The sequence below is a fragment of the Triticum dicoccoides genome, chromosome 6A, assembly GCF_002162155.2.
Source record: "Triticum dicoccoides isolate Atlit2015 ecotype Zavitan chromosome 6A, WEW_v2.0, whole genome shotgun sequence".
NCBI classification, from domain to species: domain Eukaryota; kingdom Viridiplantae; phylum Streptophyta; class Magnoliopsida; order Poales; family Poaceae; genus Triticum; species Triticum dicoccoides.
The window spans coordinates 13,379,612-13,401,388 of record NC_041390.1 but is presented as its reverse complement, the minus strand read 5'-3'; the positions used below and the strand labels follow the sequence as shown (position 1 = coordinate 13,401,388).

The 21,777-nt window shown below is 44.6% G+C and overlaps 1 protein-coding gene across 1 annotated transcript; it reads left to right on the top strand.

Moving 5' to 3' along the window:
- The first annotated feature begins 10,026 nt into the window (after positions 1-10,026).
- Positions 10,027-11,752, top strand: LOC119315483. Its single transcript, XM_037590099.1, has 2 exons — positions 10,027-11,083; positions 11,358-11,752. Exons 1-2 carry the CDS (start codon positions 10,027-10,029, stop codon positions 11,372-11,374), a joined length of 1,074 nt encoding a protein of 357 aa, XP_037445996.1. The 3' UTR covers positions 11,375-11,752.
- The last annotated feature ends 10,025 nt before the right edge of the window (positions 11,753-21,777 follow it).

Here is a 21,777-nt window from a genome sequence, read left to right as displayed (position 1 = left end):
TGTGTATCGGTGCTCTCTGTGGCAGGTTCTGTCCCCGAGGAGTACCGTGATTACCCTAACGAAGAACTGTATCAGTGCATCGAACCATCAGGCAAGCAACCAACCATTTGATCATATCGATACAATCCCATGTTCTCGCTCCTGCTCTCTTTTACTGCATTAAGACAACACGATTCAAACTGCTGTGTGCTACGGTAGTTGAACCCATTTCCTCTGCATGACCTGTCATTGCCACAGTAACTAGATGAAACCCACTAGCATGTGTAGGAGTTGCTTGAGCCATATGTATGTGTTGTTCCTACCTTGCTATGCCTGCTATGCTTAGAGTCGTGTCAGGTCTGGTTCATCTGGGTGATGGGCTGGAGTGAAATGATTATGTCGGTAATGGGAGTGGTGTGGTGAACACGATTTGGTAAAGGTATCGATGAAAGGCCATGTAGGAGTACATGGTGGGTTGTTTCATTGAAGCCGACCTTAAGCACTGAGATCTGTATGTGTGATTTAAGAATCAGCTACTACCATGCATTGGGCCCGAAACCAATGGACCCTCTCGGCTTCTTATTCACCCTAGTTCTCCGTCCAGGAGTTGCAAGTAGTTTCTGGTGTTTGTAGCCTACTGGAGGCCGTGGACAGCGCTGACCGTAGGGGTGGGCTGTGATGCGGTAGGTACGTGGCCGGGTGTACCGAATACCCGTTAGGTATCTCGGGAACCCTGTTCACATCGTTCGGGGCCGTATGGGAAACCTCGGCCGGACTCCCTGCGGATGGAACCTGAATAGGCGATAAACCTGGACTGGAGGCTTAGGTGATTAGGTAGGTCGCGGCCGACACCCACGTTGGGCTTCCGCTTGAAGGTTGCCGAGTACATGTCGTGTAAACGACGGTAAGTGGTGAGAGCGTGTATGAAGAAGTACCCCCTGCAGGGTTAACATGATCTATTCGAATAGCCGCGTCCGCGGTAAAGGACTACTTGGTTGCCTATACAGTTCATAGACAAGTAAATGGAAACTGTTAAAAGCCTCAATATAAGTGTGAGTGCCGAGGATGGCTCTTCCGTGGGAAGACGGAGGTGGATCCTCGGTAGTGTATTGAATTGGTGAGTAGTGGACTCGTGTGCGCAAAATCATTTCAGTTGGAGTATCGTAGGATAGCCTAGCCAAGAGTCAAAGCTGGCTTGCTGCAATAACTCCACCAACCCTTCTTGATACTATGCATGTATGTAGGATCTGATGTAAGTCTTGCTGAGTACCTTTGTACTCATGTTGCTATAATCTACATTTTTACAAAAGACGCTGCAACCCCTTCTGATGGGTTCTATGTAGACGTTGACATCAACGAGTAGGCTAAAGACCCAGGTGGTGACCCTGAGCTTGTGAAGGACCACGTAGTATAGCTAGGCTTTCCAAGCCTCTTTTATTTTACTAGTTGTCTGTACTCAGACAAGTTACTTCCGCTGCTGGTTTGTATGACTGTATGACTTGTATGTGGGGTCGTGAGACCCGTACCTTTGTGTATGTTATGTATGGCTCACTGAGCCTTAATTAAAGTACTTGTGTCATAGAGTCATGTTGTGATGCTTCGTTGTATTTGCACATATCGAGCATATTGTGTGTATGATTGAAATGCTTGGTATGTGTGGGATCTGACTATCTAGTTGTTTATCTTTAGTAGCCTCTCTTACCGGGAAATGTCTCCTAGTGTTACCGCTGAGCCATGGTAGCTTGCTACTGCTCTGGAACACTTAGGCTGGCCGGCATGTGTCCTTCTTCGTTCCTGTGTCTGTCCCTTCGGGGAAATGTCACGCTTTGAGTACCGGAGTCCTGCTAGCCCAGTGCTACAGCCCGGACCCACTTGCTGATGACCGACACGTTCGAAGCTGGGTCATGGATGCCTGTCCCTGTAAGTTTGTGCCACTTTGGGTTTACGACTAGTCATGTCAGCCCGGGCTCTTTATCATATGGATGCTAGCGACACTATCATATACGTGAGCCAAAAGGCGCAAACGGTCCCGGGAAAAGGTAAGACGACACCCGTGGGGATACCGTGCGTGAGGCCGCAAAGTGATATGAGGTGTTACCAGCTAGATCGATGTGACATCGAGTCGGGGTCCTGACACGGGCATTCTTGAAGAGAGTAGGCCAATAAAAACCGGATTGCAATACCTTATGTGCAGTTCTATCTCCCGCGTGGTGTCCTCCATAAGTTTCGGAGTGGCACTTGCGTAGGATCTGTTCCTGTTCATGCTCAGGTCCACAACGTCTAATAACACCATCTACTCCTTCTTTATAAAGATGTGGGTCATCCCAAAAGTAATGTCTCAAATCATAGAAGAACTTTTTCTTTTGTTGGTATGTGAAGCTAGGTGGTATAAATTTAGCAACTATGTAATTAGCATAATCAGCATACCAAGGGGTATTATGAGAAGTACTTATGACATTTAATTGTTCAAAAGCTATCATCAATAGGTAGTGGGTCATCAAGAACATTGTCTAACCTAGATAAGTTGTCTGCAACGGGGTTCTCAGCTCCTTTTCTATCAACAATATGCAAATCAAATTCTTGTAACAAGAGAACCCATCTAATAAGTCTAGGTTTAGCGTCTTTCTTCTCCATTAGACATTTAATAGCAGCATGATCAGTGTGGATAGTTACTTTAGAATCAACAATATAAGGTCTGAACTTATCACAAGCAAATACAACTGCTAAAAGTTCTTTTTCAGTAGTAGCATAATTTCTTTGTGCATTGTCTAGAGTCTTACTAGCATAATGGATAACATTTAATTTCTTATCAACTCTTTGCCCTAGAACAACACCTACAGCATAATCGCTAGCATCACACATAATTTCAAAGGGTAAATTCCAATCAGCTGAACAATAGGTGCAGAGACTAATGCTTTCTTAAGTATTTCAAATGCTTCTACACAATCATCATCAAAGACAAATGGTATATATTTTTGTAATAAATTAGTCAAAGGTCGAGAAATTTTTGAGAAGTCCTTAATTAACCTCCTATAAAATCCGGCGTGACCAAGGAAACTTTTTATACCTTTGATGTCCTTAGGACATGGCATCTTTTCAATAGCATCAACCTTGGCTTTATCAACTTCAATACCTCTTTCAGAAACTTTATGCCCCAAGACAATACCTTCATTAACCATAAAGTGGCACTTTTCCCAATTCAAGACAAGATTAGTTTCTACACATCTCTGCAAAACTCGATCAAGATTGCTCAAGCAATCGTCAAAAGAAGATCCATAGACAGAAAAGTCGTCCATGAAAACCTCACAAATCTTTTCACAAAAGTCAGAGAATATAGCCATCATGCATCTTTGAAAGGTAGAAGGTGCATTACATAAACCAAAAGGAATACGTCTCTAAGCAAAAGTACCAAAAGGGCATGTAAAAGTAGTCTTTGATTGATCTTTAGTCGACACAGGTATTTAAGAGAAACCAGAATAACCATCTAGAAAGCAGTAATGTGTATGTTTGCATAATCTTTCTAGCATTTGATCGATAAAAGGTAAGGGGTAATGATCTTTCTTAGTAGCCTTATTTAATTTGTGGAAATCAATTACCATCCTATAACCTGTAATAATTCTTTGTGGAATCAATTCATCTTTATCATTAGGAACAACAGTAATACCTCCCTTCTTAGGGACACAATGAACAGGACTTACCCACTGACTATCAGCAACGGGATAAATTATACCTGCCTCCAGAAGCTTTAGTATTTATTTTCTTAGCACTTCTTTCATTTTAGGATTCAGACGTCGTTGAGGATCACGAACTGGTTTGGCATCTGCTTCCAAATTTATTTTATGTTGACATAGAGTGGGACTAATGCCCTTAAGATCATCAAGAGTATATCCAATAGCAGCACGGTGCTTCTTCAGAGTTTTCAATAATCTTTCTTCTTCATGCTCTGAAAGGTTAGCACTAATAATAACAGGATATATCTTCTTTTCATCAAGATAAGCATATTTAAGATTATCAGGCAACGGTTTAAGCTCAAACATGGGATCACCCTTAGGTGGAGGAGGATCCCCTAGGATTTCAACAGGCCAATTGTGTTTCAGCATAGGTTCCTGCTTAAAGAATACTTCATCTATTTCCCTCCTTTCATTCATAAACATATCATTCTCATGGTCTATCAAATATTGTCCTAAAGGATCATTAGGAGGTACGGCAATAGAAGCAAGACCAATAATTCCATCCTTACTAGGCAATTCTTCTTCACGGTGTTGTTTACTAAATTTAAAGAAATTAAATTCATGAGTCATATCATCTAAGCCGACAGTAACAACATCCCTTGGGCAATCTATGGTAGCATTAGCAGTATTTAAGAAGGGTCTACCAAATATAATGGGACAAAAGCTATCTTGTGGGGAACCAAGAACAAGAAAATCAGCAGGATATTTAGTTTTCCCACACAAGACTTCAACATCTCTAACAATTCCCATTGGTGAAATAGTATCTCTATTAGCAAGTTTCATAGTGACATCAATATCTTCTAACTCAATAGGTGCAATGTCATGCATAATTTCGTTGTATAAGTCAATAGGTATTGCACTAGCACTAGCACCCATATCACATAAGCCATGATAACAATGATCTCCTATTTTAATAGAAATAATAGGCTTGCCTATCACAGGTCTAGGTTTATTTGTATCACGGGGTTTAGCAATTCTAGCAGTTTCATCATAGAAATAAATAGCATGCCCATCTATATTATCAGACAAGTGATCTTTAACAATAGCAATATTAGGTTCAACTTTAACTTGCTCAGGAGGTGTATATGTTTTAATATTGCTTTTACGAACCACAGTTGAAGCTTTAGCATGATCCTTTATCTTAACAGGGAAAGGTGGTTTCTCAACATAGGAAGTAGGAACAATAGGATCATTATAAGTGATAGTCTTTTCTTCAACTTTAATAGGTGCAACTACTTTTACTTCTATGGGAGGATGATATTTAAACCACTTCTCCTTAGGGAGATCAACATAAGTAGCAAAAGATTCAAAGAAAGAAGTTACTATCTCAGAATCAAGTCCATATTTAGTGCTAAACTTACGGAAAATATCGGTATCCATAAAAGATTTAACACAATCAAACTTAGGTGTCATACCTGACTCCTTACCTTTGTCGAGATCCCAATCTTCAGAGTTGCATTTAATTCTATCCAATAAATCCCATCTAAATCCAATAGTCTTCATCATAAAAGAGCCAACACAAGAAGTATCGAGCATGGTGCGATTATTTTCAGAAAGCCGAGCATAATTTTTTTGAAGAATTGTTTCTCTTGGGAGCTCATGATTGGGGCATGAATAGAACATTGATTTAAGCCTCCCCCAAGCTTGAGCGATACTTTCTCCTTCGCGAGGCCAAAAACTATATATATAATTGCGATCACGATGAACAAGATGCATAGGGTAATACTTTTGATGAAATTCCAATTTCAATCTTCTATAGTTCCATGATCTCGTATCATCACATAGCCTATACCATATCAATGTGTCTCCCTCCAAAGATAAAGGGAAGACCTTCTTCTTAGCAACATCATCAGATATACCTGCAAGCTTAAATAATCCACAAACATCATCCACATATATTAGGTGTTCATCAGGATGCTTTGTTCCATCTCCTATAAAAGGATTAGCTAGCAGTTTTTCCTATTATACCCGAAGGATACTCATAAGGAATTTCATCTTCAATAGGTTCAGTAGGTTGAGGAGCAACTCTTTGCTCTACTGGTCGGGGTGAAGATACCCCGAACAAGCCCCTCAGAGGATTACTTTCTATAGTAACAAGTGACAGTAAATTTCAGCACACTATATAAAGTTTTCCTTACCAAATTCCACCTACCAAAGGCGCTTCACTCCTAGGCAACGGCGCCAGAAAAGATTCTTGATGACCCACAAGTATAGGGGATCTATCGTAGTCCTTTCTATAAGTAAGAGTGTCGAACCCAACGAGGAGCAGAAGGAAATGATAAGTGGTTTTCAGCAAGGTATTCTCTGCAAGTACTGAAATAAGTGGTAACAAATAGTTTTGTGATAAGATAATTTGTAATGAGCAACAAGTAACAAAAGTAAATAAAGTGCAGCAAGGTGGCCCAATCCTTTTTGTAACAAAGGACAAGTCTGTACAAACTCTTATATAAGGAAAAGCGCTCCCGAGGACACATGGGAATATCGTCAAGCTAGTTTTCATCACATTCATATTATTCGCGTTTGGTACTTTGATAATTTGACATGTGGGTGGACCGGTGCTTGGATGCTGTTCTTACTTGAACAAGCATCCCACTTATGATTAACCTCTATTGCAAGCATCCGCAACTACAACAAAAGTATTAAGGTAAACCTAACCATAGCATGAAACATATGGATCCAAATCAGCCCCTTACGAAGCAACGCATAAACTAGGATTTAAGCTTCTGTCACTCTAGCAACCCATCATCTACTTATTACTTCCCAATGCCTTCCTCTAGGCTCAAATAATGGTGAAGTGTTATGTAGTCGACGTTCACATAACACCACTAGAGGCTAGACAACATACATCTCAAAATATCGAACGAATACCAAATTCACATGACTACTAATAGCAAGACTTCTCCCTTGTCCTCAGGAACAAACATAACTACTCACAAAGCATATTCATGTTCATAATCAGAGGGGTAATAATATGCATAAAGGATCTGAACATATGATCTTCCACCAATTAAACCAACTAGCATCAACTACAAGGAGTAATTAACACTACTAGCAACCTACTAGCACCAATCCCGGACTTGGAGACAAGAATTGGATACAGGAGATGATCTAGGGTTTTGAGATGAGATGGTGCTGATGAAAATGTTGATGGAGATTGCCCTCTTCCGATGAGAGGAGCTTTGGTGATGACGATGGCGATGATTTTCCCCCTCCGGGAGGGAAGTTTCCCCGGCAGAACAGCTCTGCCGGAGCTCTAGATTGGATCCGCCAAGGTTCCGCCTCGTGGCGGCGGAGTTTCGTCCCGAAAGGTTGCTTCTTACTTCTTTCTCGAAGAAAGACTTCATATAGGAGAAGATGGTCATCGGAGAGCCACCAGGGGGCCCACGAGGTAGGGGGCGCACCCTAGGGGGGGTGCCCCCCACCCTCGTAAGAAGGGTGTGGCCCCCCTAGTCTTCATATTTGGCGAGGATTTTTTATTATTTATTATAAGGAATTCCGTGGAGTTTCAGGACTTTTGGAGTTGTGCGGAATAGGTCTCTAATATTTGCTCCTTTTCCAGCCCAGAATTTCAGCTGCCGGCATTCTCCCTCCTTATGTAAACCTTGTAAAATTAGAGAGAATAGCCATAAGTATTGTGACATAATGTGAAATAACATCCCATAATGCAATAAATATCGATATAAAAGCATGATGCAAAATGGACGTATCAAGACCAAATTGGGCTCTTCTCAACCCAGGAGGTGAGTCGCATTGGAGCGTCGGGGTTGAATCCGGCAGCCGCGGCCCAGGTGGCATCGCGGGGTTCTGTGATGTAGAACCACATTTTCTGCCATTCCTTGACAGTCTCCACGAAAGTGCCTTTTGGCTAGGAGACATTGGTCAGCTTGCTCACCATGGCACCTCCCCACTCCGCGTGCTGGCCATCCACCACCTTCGGCTTTACGTTGAAGACTTTGAGCCATAGACCGAAGTGGGGTTGGATGCGGAGGAAGGCCTCACAAACGACGATGAACACCGAAATATTGAGGAAAGAGTTCCGGGATAGATCGTGGAAGTCTAGCCCGTAATAGAACATCAGCCCGCGGACGAAGGGGTGGAGTGGAAACCCTAGCCCACAGAGGAAATGAGGGATGAATACCACTCTCTCGTTGGGCTTCAGTGTGGGGACGATTTGCCCCTTGGCTGGAGGACGGTTGGCGATTTCATTCGCCAGATACCCGGCCGCCTGAAGCTCAGTAATGTCCTTCTCCTTGACGGAGGAGGCCATCCACTTGCCTTGCCCTCCGGATCCGGACATGGTTGAGTGCTTGCTTGAGATGGAAAAAGATGGAAGCTTGGGCGCTGGAGCTCGAGAATGGAAGGGCTGAGGAATAGAGAAGGCGTGGGTGAAGAAAGGGAATCCTTGTCCCCTTATAAAGGCAGTGAATATCGAACACCTCCCCACTCACCCTAAAAACTCGCCTACTCCCAAGGGCTGTGAAAACGGCACAGTTGGGTTATCCATACTCATATTGATGAGAATCCCACAATAACGGAACACGACCTCTGCTTTGACAAGATGTGCCAATGCCAACCGCGTCTAGAAACATGGAACGGTAGGCGAAGAAACGGTTCGATATAATGACCGGACAGACGTGATGTCATCTTACAAAAAGTTGTCGGTAGATGGTACTTGTGAAGTATTATATTCTCTGCAGCCGTATATGGTGCTTGTGTTGCAGATCCGAACACATTCATTTTATCCGAAGACTATCTTGGAGTATCCGGAGAAGGGAACCCGCCTTGCAATGCCGAAGACAATCTGCGCGTCGGACATCTCGTCATTGAAGCCTGGTTCAGGGGCTACTGAGGGAGTCCTGCACTAAGGGGTCCTCGGGCGTCTGACCTATTGATATGGGCCGGACTGATGGGCTGTGAAGAACGCGAATACCAAAGACTGTACCCGTGCCCGGATGGGACTCTCCTTGGCATGGAAGGCAAGCTTGGCGACCAAATATGTAGATTCCTTTCTTTGTAACCGGCCTTGTGTAACCCTAGATCCTTCCGGTGTCTATATAAACCGGAGGACTTAGTCCGGAGGAGGAGAGATTCATCAATAGCCATACAAGCTAGGCCTCTAGGGTTTAGCCATTACGATCTCGTGGTAGATCAACTCTTGTAATACTCATATTCATCAAGATCAATCAAGCAGGAAGTAGGGTATTACCTCCATAGAGAGGGCCCGAACCTGGGTAAACATTGTGTCCCCCGTCTCCTGTTACCATCGATCCTAGACATATAGTTCGGGACCCCCTACCCGAGATCCGCCGGTTTTGACTCCGACAACCCCCCCCCCCATTACGCTGCCTCCCGCCTAAGGTTGATACCAGAGGTGCGTTCACTCCCAAGTCATTCCATTGGTAGCTTTTTTTTTCTTTTCATGTATGTCTATAGCCCAAACGAACCTTATAGACACACAAAGAAAAGGAAAGAGTCCCGTTCCTGCCAACCCCCACTTCCATTGCAATACCCTAAAAACAGGCTCGCATCCCTATTCCATTCCACACGGGTAACGTCGGCGGTTAGATGACCCCCGACTATGGCCACCGCAGTTCGTCGGTGGTTATAGCGGCGCCGCTGGAGGATGAAAACGTCCTCGGTGAGGTCCTCGTCCATCTCTCTCTGCAGCCATCCTCCCTCCTGCCCACGACGAGGCAGGACAAATCCTCGCACCTCCCACTAATAGAAGGTTGTCAACAAGATAAGAGGGGCTAGCCGGAATCAAAGCTATTGTTGACTAGATCTAAGGAGGAGCCGGCCACCAACCAGCCACTCGCACCACCAAAGAACGCCTCCTACAACGTTTGATGAAGGCTCACTGCGGCCGCGGCATAGGCTGGTGGCATTGATAGTCTGAGGGAGCGGCGATGGGAAACCTAAGTGTGGTAGCGGCATGAGTGCCCCCAGGTCGCCCTAGGCATGCGACATAGTAGTCATGGCCTCACCCCATTCCCCTTCTTCCTCGACCCAACTATCTCTTTCCCATCATTTTGTTACCTCCTTGCCTCATACCATCGGTAGATTTTCCATAATAATCATCCCTTGCTTCTACACTTTTTTGAGAATTATCCCTTGATAGTATATTCGAATTGCTAATTATATATCAGTTTGTTATCTTGGGCTAAAATGGCTTTTTTCCTTGTACGCCCACAGCCCAAACGGACCTTCCTTCCCAGAGGAAAGAAAAAGAGTCCGGCTGCTTCCTGCTCTTTTCCCCACTTCATCCACTGGAAAACCCTAGAAATAGTCTCGACACAAGGTCGGCGTCGGCGGCGAGATGACCACCGGCCGCGGCCACCGTGTTTCTCCGGCGGTTGCGGCGGCGCCGCTGGAGGACGACAACGTCCTCAGCGAGGTCCTCGTCCGCCTCTCCCCGGAGTTACCCTCCCTCCCGCTCGCATCGCTTGTCTGCAAGCCGTGGGGTCGCCTCGCCGCCTCCGCCGCCTTCCGGCGCCGCTGGCGCGACCACCACGGGAGACCCCCGGTCCTAGGCGTCTTCGATAAGCACCTGACCTCTCTCAAGTTCATCCCTGCAGTCCGCAGCATCCCCGCGGAGCGCTTCTCCATCCAGGTCTGCACCGCGTGGGACACCTGGCGCGTGCTCGGGTGCCGCCAGGGCCGCGTCCTCATCATGAACTGGACGCTGCGTGAGTTCCTCATCTGCGACCCTTTATCCGGTGACCGCCACCGCATGTCATTCCCACCGGATCTAGTCGACGGCGGGCAAAGCGCCAACGGAGCTCTGCTCTCTGACGAAGAGCAGAGCCCACTGAAGCTGGTCCTGGTAGATGAGGCCCGCGCCAGAGTTGAGGCCCGCGTCTACTCCACTGCTGAGCCATGTCATCTTACCAGTGTCCCCGTCACCGTGCTTGGCAGCCGCCTCTACTGTTGGCTGACAAAGCCTCCGTATAGCTTTCTAGAGTTAAATCTGGAAAGCCAGAGCCTAGCTCTGATTACAAGCCCTCCCCGTGCGAATATCAGCACCCGCAACAGCCAGATCATCCCAGGGGAGGATGGCGCTGTTGGCCTCTCCATATTGTTGTACCCTACCATCGAAATGTGGAACCACAACATCGATTCTCACGCTGTTGCGACATGGGTGCTGCGCAAGACCGTTGTCATGGACAACTTCGTTGATCTGACGTCTTCGTGGGCGGCTTGGGACTCACTACTTATCGGGTATGCCGAGGATGCTAATGCGATTCTTATATCAGTGTTCAAAGGGACGTGCATCCATGTCTTTACAGTCCAACTTGAGACAATGCAATGCAACAGGCTTCATGGACACCTTCTCCAAAATTTCTATTATCCATTCGCCAGTTTCTATAACGCAGGTAATTTACTTATCTTAACATTGAAGGAGTCACATCGATCCTTTTTTTTCGTGCATGGTAATTTCATGGATACCTTTGATGTGATATTTTCCCTCTTTGTTGATCCATGCATGGAATTATTGGTTGTATTTTTTCTGTGATAATTTAATAATTTCTCTGTGTCATAATTTAATAATTTCTCCTAAAATTTATCATCCTATTTTGAGTAATTTATTATATCATATCATAGATGTGAAGGTTTATATACTTTCTTCTATAACTATATGATTACCAGGCCCATCGGAGCGATGAATTCTTGCTCATGTGAACAATGATGGGGGTGCTGGTGGAGCAGAAGCATAATGGCTAGTGCGTCATGGTAATCCTCAAGCCACCTGGGCCGGGTTTCCCCAACTACTTCAAATGCAAATCTTATTACGGTTCTGGTCTCGTGTTTGTTTATTATTGTTGGCTTTTGGACCCTGCTTGGGTGGACTTCTGTAAAACTGTTTGTATGTGCACTTTGTGTTGTGGGTATATGTTTGAACTCAGGCTGGGAGCAGCCTGTTTGGAACATTTGTGGTGTATAATTTAACCTGAGTGAATGTTGTATGGGTAAAGTAATGATTTTACTGTATCATATCACCTTGCCATAAGGGTTCACATGCATCCTATATAGAGAACCGTTGCAAAAGATAACGGTGGTCGAAGAGCAACTTCATGCTAGGATGATGCCTTTTTTTAAGAAAAAAAGGAAAACAAGGTTGCGAGAATGATATCTCTGCTACTTGCTCTATTTCAATGTTTTTTGACTTTTTGTTAGAGTCAGATTTCAGTTTCGCCGCAGGATAAACCTTCTGGATATTTACATTCACATATCTTGATTTACAAGTTATGTATACAATAAATTATATGGGGAGGTCAGAATTGCAACACATTACAAAGGCGTAATGCCGTTTTACAGCTGGCAGCTTCTGAAGGTTCAAACTCTGAGTTGTCTTTCACGTACTTTCTCTTATCGAGGTACTATTTTGAGTTATATCGTTAGAAGCTGCATTACCTGAGCCATCTATTCTTGCTCTTTTTTGTTTCAGAAATAGGAGGATTTCTTTGTGGTGGATCCTTTGCTGCCTGTATCAATATATGAAGTTGACTCCTGGGTTTCGCCCTTAACTCTGAAGCCTTGAGGTATTCCTCACACATTTTTTTTCCTTGTATTCCATATCTTTTTTATTGAGCCTGCAAATTTTAGAGACCTTTGAATTTTCGAGGATTAAATTAACCCGAGGAATTAGAGTGACCACAATAGGCGTTTTCGTCGACAAAGTATTATGTACGACGAAGCTTCAGTGAAAAATGGGATGCAAAATCTGAACAGGTTCGTGCTTTAATACCAGTACATGTTGTATATGAATGAATTATTCTAATAGCAGATGATGAGCTGTAGTGCTCAGACTTGTGAGTGACATTGCAATTTTACCTAATATTGCTGGAATGGCCCTACTTTAATAGGAACAATTATTATTCTTGTGAAGTTAATATATGCTGATCTTTTTCTTATTGCCCGTGTATTAGTGACTAAAGAGATTGGTCCCTGCACAGGCATTGTTAGAGCATGAAGTACTGTCCAGCCATTGGTCGAAGAACCCTCCAGTTCTGTTTGATCTGCAAATTTCTTTTGACTGATATCACGGGTGAAAAACTGGGTTGATGAAGATGTGCTGTTTGACACATATCAAGGGTGAAATGGATCCGCTCCCAGCAGCTTAAAACGTAAATAAAATCTAAAAACCATAGTGGTATATTGCCTTCTAAAACCATAGTGTTGCTTATTTGGTGAATGTGATAACCATAACCATGTGTAGTTTAATTGATACGTATGTAATTGTCGCTTTCTTCTGTGGAATTTCCTTATAGGTCCATGGTGTGCATCAATTTGTTGCGATTGATGGATCATATCAATAGTTTAGGTCAGCATTTGGTTATCCATGCATTTTAGGCAAACATTGTGTACATTTGGTTGTTTCTGCAATGCCTTCTTTTTTTTTCTTATGTGGCGATTCCATTGTCGTTTTGTGTGTTAACTTTGCCCTCTAGGATAGCAGCTTCGTTGCGTCAACCCTTTGGCCTGTACTGTTCGGCAGATTCCATGTGCTACCCCCTGGTATGTGCCACTTTCCTAATCAAAAGGGGGCTAGCAGAGGATTGTATCAGTGAATTCTTGGTATAGTGAGCCTAGCAGGTGGCGGGAGTCCAGTAAGATTGATGCCATAACTACACATCAAACTTTTCTTTAGAAAATAGTTCTCATTGCCTTTTAAAACCAGTGTTACTTATGAGGTAGATGTCTTCCTTATAGATTCATGGTGTGCATCAATATGTTGCGATTCATTTCCTTCCTAAAATGGGAAAGTCTCCAATAGTTTGCAAGGTGTTCAAAACATAGCAATATGTTCACGTTTCTCTGTTCACAGCAGCAGAACACGGCAGACATGGTAGAATGCATGTGTACCTCTACGACAGATCAAACCCAGTATTTGAACTGATTGTCTAGAGGAGCTTACTCAAAAGGAACAAAGAAAAATCATGTGCTATGGTTAATGATCATGGAGCTGTTCTGCAAAGTTAGGGGGGGCGGATGGATGGCGAACAAGTTGGACATGATATGAATATCCACGCTCTGGTAGTGGTAGTTCTCTTTATTCTTTTCCCTTTCGTAGTGTCTTCCCTATCCCTGGTTTCTAGTTTCATTTTGCACAGGACACCCACTGTAGTGCATTGGTTTGACCTTTTGGGAGATTGTAGTCTGATATTTCTTTATCATATTTTTTACTCTGTTCATACAATCATGTATTGACATTTGGTTATGTTGTTACTATTTTATTTAGACCTATTGTAGACTAAATCAGTGGGAAGTGAATCGCAATTGTGGTTGTAGGGTGCCAAAACCATGGAGGCTGCGGAACTACTGCTCCCGCCCCTGTCCATCCGCGACCGGCTAAGGTCAATGCGAAGCGTGACTTCCATCGTCTGGGGCGGAGGAGCTGGAGACCTCCTTGACGAGTGCCGCCCAGTCGATTGGGTCGGATTCCTTGCTGGATCTGCTGCTGGAGCAGGCAATGGTGGAGGGGAGGGGACGAGAGGGGAGGAGATGGGCAGTGAAGACGGAGCGGTCAAGAAGAGCAAGGACTTTGACTAGGGTTTGATCTAGGTTGGGTATTTGTGGGGACAAGCTGGGTCAGCGCATTTTCTTGTTTCCTTCAGCCTTGTTTCTTCAGATTTACTTGTTTTCCTTACTATGCCTCTATGATTTTGGTGCAGGGGGAGCGCAGGATGGCTGTTATATCCTTGGTTGCTTGGCATGGCAAGAAGCCAAAATCTGTAGTTGGTCTACAAGCATCTAAGCCAAAATCTATTATGAAGGTGAGCGCCATCATCGGCAGAATAAACCCTCTTTAATCAATTGCTTCCTGGATTGTCTTAATGAATGAACTTACCTGGAGAAGTTCTCCAAGATTCTCTAACTAGCCGAGGTTTCGAGGTAAACGAAAGCTACTCTATTTTATAATACCTGCTGCTGGTGCAGACTGCAATTCCATCATGGCATAATAGATTCTGTCATTTTTTTGTGCCTATAAATGTGCCCAACCGACACTATTGCCTTGAACACTGTAGTACATCTCTCTGTCTGCATGGTCCAGTAAAATTTATACCTTCGTCAGCCACTAACGCAGTCAAGTTTGTTCTCCCATTTTTTTTCTCTGTGGGAATAGGTTTGTAAGGGTGCTAATAAGGACCAATCTGTTTATTTCTCTGAGGCGGTTGAAGATATCGACAGATGATTTGAAGTGAAGATGATCTACCAAGAATTAGCGACGATCAGAGATCATGGGCGTCCAAAGGAAATACTGCTTGCTTTTTCTAACAAGTATTAATCATATTTGTAAAGCTCTTTATTTGAACTTTGTTGTTGTAATTAATACTATTGAGGATGGATGCATGAGAAGTAGTGGTCATGCTGTTAGACAAAATTATACCGAGAACTTGAGTGAAGGAACAGCCAATTGGCCGATAACATGCCCAATTGCAATGCGAGACTTATATTTAAGACAACCTGCATAGTCAACGTTTGGGCTGGGAGGTGAGTGATCCGAACGAATCATTTGATGCAGCAGGGAAGTACCAACGGTTTCGTTCGTTGTGATGTTCCCCCAGTCTGATGAATCCCACGTCAGCTGGCCCAAATGATTCCCTTTGCAAAAAAAATAAAAGTGAAAAAACACAAAAACAATGAAGAAACACACAAATGAAAACCTGTACAATAAAAATGCGACAAAAATCTAGAAATTGCTATCAATTGTTATAATTGTGGAGGCTACCACACAGTATTAAAAAGGAGAAAAAGCATGAAAACAATGAAGAAAACCCAACTGAAAAACTGAGAAAAAAGTGTACAATAATAATGCCACAAAAATCTAGAAATTGGCATCAATTGTTATAATTGTGGAGGCTACCACACAGTACCAAAAATGCCACTAAGTTTCCAAACAAGCAATCAAGGCTCAACAAAACCACCTTAACATCGTTGATGCATGACATGATCCTTGATAAAACAACACCGTTGTAAAATAGAAGCTGATCATCTCTGGATATTCAGGAATCGCCAGATTCCTGAGTATCATCAGGCATAATAATTAAGAGTTGCCTATTTGAACCTTCAGAAGCTGTGAATTGTCAAAATTTGTACCATAGCATATCCAGCACTAACATCCTAACCTCCCCATGTAATCAGGAGGAATTTATGACTGAATCTTACAAGATCACATAACTTTTTTTTGAAAATAAAGATCACATAACATATTACCCTGAAAATAGCTAACACATGACACACCATCTGATTATTCATAACTGTTTTCAACTAACCATATGAAGTGTATTACTATTACTCCTGGACTCCTAGTAAAGGACTTGGTTCAAGTAAGCCCTGCAACATGGTTATGATATATTTATTGGTACAATAAAAATGTAGATAGAAGCAATGGTGTTCCCTTTAGAGCATTGTATATTTACCTTCATAATGTGTGATATTCCCCTAAAAGAAAGGTGTGATATTAACCATGAAGGTGATCTTTCGCTACACCCGTTATCTTAAACAACACAATGGATATTTATAGAATCTATGTGAACCTTTGCAGTAAAATAATATGATAGAACAAATTAATTAAATCAAAATAGTTTGCTATATCTTTCATACAGTAAAATCATTCTTTACCGGTACGACATTCGCTCAAGTTTGACTATACAACAAATGTTCCAACAAACAGGACGCTCTCAACCTTACTTCAAACACATACCCGCAACACAAGTACACACAGGCAGTTTAAAAAAAATTCAGACCTTGCCGCACAACACAAGGCTTTAGAAGCCAACAACAAAACAAACATGCATGAGACATTACAACTGTTACAACAAGTGCGGCCGAGGGGGGAAAGAGCGGCCTCTCAGCGTTGAATTTAATGTAATTACGGGGACTCGAACGGATCTAGCTTGACTTGTAGCATGATGCACTAGTCATTACGCTTGTTGTACAGCAGCAGCCCGATCATTGTCCAAATGAGCAAGAAGTCAAAGCGCCGCTGGGCCTGGTAACCATATATAGCCATAGAAAGTATGTGAACATTCACAACAATCATAGGTTGCAACAAATCAGTCAGACATATAATCCGTCCGCCCCCTAACTTACCAGAACAGCTTCGCATTGAGCATTGACCACAGCACATGGTTTTTCTTTGTTCCTTTGGATGTGTCGCAGCTTCCAACATACAAGCAGTCAAGCACGCTGAGGAGTAAGCTTCTGTACACAATCAGCTCAAATACTGGGTTTGAACTGTCGTAGAGGTACACATCCATTCTACCTTGTCTACCGTGCTCTGCTGCGGTGAACAGAGAGTGGTATGTGTTTATTGCTTGGTTTTGAACACCTTCCAAACTACTGGAATTTTTCCATTTGAAGGAATGAAATGAATCATATCTTTTTTATATAAATGAAATAGTTACTGCTTTTTTATGGGCCAAGCAGGAGCATTGCTATTTCATTAATAGGGGGTGAACTTTACAATTGCTGCAGAAAGCAAGGAAAAGAGAAAAAAGAGAAAAAACAGCATGCAGGACAACCTGCCCCACGACAACTCAGGAGACTACTCCCACGCCTCTAGCAGGAGGCCAGTATCCTCCCTAACCAAATTTGGCAGTCTTGCCATCGAAAATTTTGCGGTGCACATACAACATTTTGTGATACAATCCATGTACGATGGAGGATCCAGTGTTGTGCTGTATTTTTTGTTTCACCCCAAGAACTGTTCGATGTGCTGTGTTTCTACAAGAATCATACATAAAGGATCATATGCATAGCAGGACGCTGGGAAAAAAAGGCATCCTCCTTTTCCAAAGAAAAAAAATTAATGCACAACTGAGCTACTGGAACATCAAGATTTCTGCGAGATCCAGCAATATTAGCTAAAAGGGCATTTCAGCGAGAAAAAAATAACAAGAAAGACACACTCAGTTTTTCCAACTATAGGCTCAACAAAACCACCTTAACACTGGCTAGTGTGTGACATGATCCTAAATAAAAACAACACCCTTTTCAAATAGAATCTCATTTTTCCGGGTGTTCAAGAATAAGCAGATTCCTGAGTATCATCAAGGATCAGAATTAAGATCTTCTATTTGAACCTTCAGGAGGGGCCAACTGGCAAACTGTGTCCCGTAGCATATCTGGCACACTAGTACTGTAGCATATCTGAAGGAACTTATGGCTGAATCTTTGAAGATCACCAAACTTATTACCCTGACATAACCTAGCTAATGTACGGCACATCATCTGATTATTCTTTAAGACTATTTTTCAACTTAGCCATATGAATTGTATTACTAATTACAGCTAGACTCCTAGTATAACATAAAGGACTAGGTTCAGGTAAACCAGCAACATGTTATGACTTATTTATGGGTACAATAAAAAGAAGGTAGACAGAAGCAATGGTCTCCCCCTTAAAGCATTCTATATTTGGCTTTAACTATGATGTGCTTTTTAAGTAAACGGTACCTTTAAACAACCCAATTTCTATTTATATAATGTATGTGAATTTTTGAGCAAAATGATATGGTAGAAGAGATTAATTAAAATAGTTTGCTATCTTTCATACAGTAAATTCATTATTCTATCCATACAACTCTAGTTCCACTATCATAAGATAATGGAACAAGTTTACAACAAATGTTACAAACAGGATGCTCCCAACCTGAGTTCAAACACATACCCTCAACACAAAGTACACACACATCCAGTTTAACAGAAAGTCACATCTTGCAGCAAAACACAAGATTCCAAAACCAAGAACAAAATGAACATGAGACATGATAACTATTGCAACAAATGCAACCAAGGGGTGAAGAGCCGCCTCTCAGCCTTGCATATAAAGTAATTGGGGAGCCTTGAACCTAGGTAGTAGCTTGACTGGTACCATGATGGACTGGCCATTACGCTTGTGGTACAGCAGCAGCCGATTCGCTGTCTAGACGACCAAGAAGTTTGAGCGCCGTTGGGCCTGGTAATCATATAGGCACAGAAAGTATGTGAACATTTGCAACAATCATACATATGATGCAATAAGTTAGTCAACATAATTTTCTATCTTTCAGGGCAAATATGGAGAAAATATAACACAAAAACAACATGCTATTCATTTATCGATTAACTAAAGAGGAAAAGAACAACAAAGTTGTTCGTAAACATTTTAAGGCTAAAAAACATGTGCATTCTGGCCACTAATGTAATGTAAGGATAAGCAATTACCGGCATAGAAATTTGCGTAAGGGTGATAGGAATTTTCCATAAAGCTTCCATGTAGTTTCTTGCACTGCATTAAGTCGAGTTGAACTAGGAAGACATAAACATCGCCATTCTGCACCCAGGGGAATGTGTGCACCGATATAATAACCGCATCCGCATCCTCGGTGTACCCCAGAATAGTCGATTTCCCTGCCTCCATGCTAGACGGCAGAGCAAGCATGCCACGCATGTCAACTGTCTTCCGCAGCACCCATGTCGCGACACCGCGATCACTGACCTTTCGGTCCCACATTTGCCAGCTAGGGTACGAGAATACGACAAGTCCAACACTGCCATTCTCTCCATTGATAATCCGGCTTCGGCAGCTGTGGATGTTCTCAATGGAAGGCTTGGTGATCACAGCTAGGCTCTTGCTTTCCATATTGAACTCCAGTATACCATGGTCACGCTCAGTGAGCCACCAGTAGAGCCTTTTGCCAATGAGTGTGCAGGGGAGATGGCCAACCGCACATGGTCTCGCTGCAGCAATGAGTTCTCCCCACTCGCCGGTCTCCGACGAGTAGATGCGGGCCGCGGTAACTGCTGCGCCGTCATTGTCAGAAAAGCCTACCAAGACCAACTGAAATGCGCTGGACCGGAGCTGCTCGTCGCCAACCAAAGCTCCATTGGCGTTGTACGCGTGCTGGTCGAAATCCGGTGGAAACGCCACGATGCAGCGATCTCCGGAGATGGGATCAAACACCACGAGCTCACACTGCTTCCGGTTGATGACGAGGACGCGCCCATGGCGGCAGCCGAGCACGCCCCAGTGGTCATTGGTGGCATCGTCGGCGCAGACCTGCAGCGAGAACCTCTCCGCGGGGATGCGATCTGGAGAGTCCAGAGCAGGGATGAAGAGGAGCTTCTTCCCGTCCCTCTCGAATGCGCCCAGGACAGGGGGCCTGCCGTGGTGGTCGCGCAAGCGCCGGCCGAAGGCGGCGGATGCGGCGAGGCGACCCCAGCGCTTGGAGACGATGGAGGCGTGCAGGATCAAGGACGGCTGCGGGGGGAGACGTGCGAGGATCTCGGCGAGGAGGTCGTCTTTTCCCAGCACCTCCGTCGCCGGCGAGATGAGGCCGGGCGTCGTCTCGTCGTCGCCTTCATCGCTCGCGTGGAGTGGGGAAATTGTCAGCTTCGAGGAGAAGTGGTGGAGAGGCAAGTACGGGCCAGAGAGACCGGCGTGGGGCGGGGGCGGAGGGGCAGGCCCAGGCGGTGGAGGAGGGCCGCAGTCTCGCCGCCGGCGTCCATCGGGCCCTAGAATTGCGATCTGGAATCTGGAATGTGTTTCCTTGTAACGGAAAGGGGAGAAGAGGAAACAAGTCTACACTGAGGTTTAAAACCGGAGTTTCCCAAGCTGGCCAATTTAGCCCCTGAGGTTTAAAACCGGCTACTTAACTCCCTGGTCTTTCCAAAACCTGAATCACCCCCTAATCATGATTAGAGTGGTTTGGGCGGGCGTTTTTTTTTTGGTGATGTGGCATGGTGCACCTCGCTCTGGACCTCCGCCCAGCTGCACCCGGCCTCGTCCATACTGCACATCGCGCACATTGGCCGAAATATCCATGGATGCTCGACATCAGCATGAAGCTCGCGACGATTGTTCTTCCAACTCCAAGCTTCTCGGTGGTAAGCCTCGCTGTCTCCTAGTTGCCGTGCGGCCTGCACTACTCCAACAACGTCTTTTCAAAACCTTGTGAATCAGCCCCTAATCCTGATTAGAGTGGTTTGGGCAAACGGTTTTTGGTGATGTGATACTCCAACTCCACACAGCTACACCCGCCCTCATGCGCCCTCCGCTTCACGTCGCGCACATTACATAGATGCCCGACATCAGCATGAAGCTTGCCATGGCCATTCTTCTGATTCTAAGCTTCTCGGTGGTGAGCCTCACCGTATCCTAGTTGTCGTGCGGCCTGCACTACTCCAACGACGTCTTGCACACCTCTAAGTTGATTATGCATGGAGCGCGTCGGCGAACCTGCAGCTCTGACCCAGTTTGTAACCGTGGATCTCATCAGTGGGTTCCAGCCTTTCATTACGTCACAACGATCCATGACGTCAAACGCGAGCCTTGCGGGGATGAACTTCTCGCCGTCATTCTCCTTCACCACCGTGTCGGCCTACCAGGCTGCCAAAATTATGTTCACCAGCTTCCATGGTGAGTCGTGTGTGAAGGAACGCGTTCTCGCTGGGCTTGAGGTAGTCAGACCCTCCAAATCAAGACTTGCTTTGAGATGGAAGGTGCCTACATCAGCTACCTCATCGCCCAACTCACCAGATGGTGCTCGTCACCGGCACAGACGTAGCGGAATCGCCGCATGGCGAGCTCACGGTCTCTGGGAAGAGAGGGAGAACATCGTCATGACTGTTGTGGACGACACGACATAAGCGATGTCGTATACACTCGGATGGAAGACGGATTATTGAGTGGCACATGCCCTAGTCATGTAATTGTTAGATCCAGTATATCTCTAGGCCGGCTAAAACCCCTAGTAATTTTACTCGTATCTCTTTTTGCATCCTCAGCGAAGAGGGGGGAAATAGGGGTGAGTAGTCTCAGAGGTGAGAACACTAGTAGAAAAGAGGGCTTTGGTTCAGGCCGGGTCAGCCCATTAGTCCCGGTTCAGTCCAGAACCGGGACCCATGGGGGCATTGGTCCCGGTTCGTGAGGCCAGGGGGCTACCGGGCCTCGTGGGGGCATTGGTCCCGGTTCGTCTGGCCCCTTTGGTCCCGGTTGGTGGGATGAACCGGGACCAATGGGTCTCGCTCCTGGCCCACCACCATTGGTCCCGATTGGTGGCTTGAACCGGGACCACAGGCT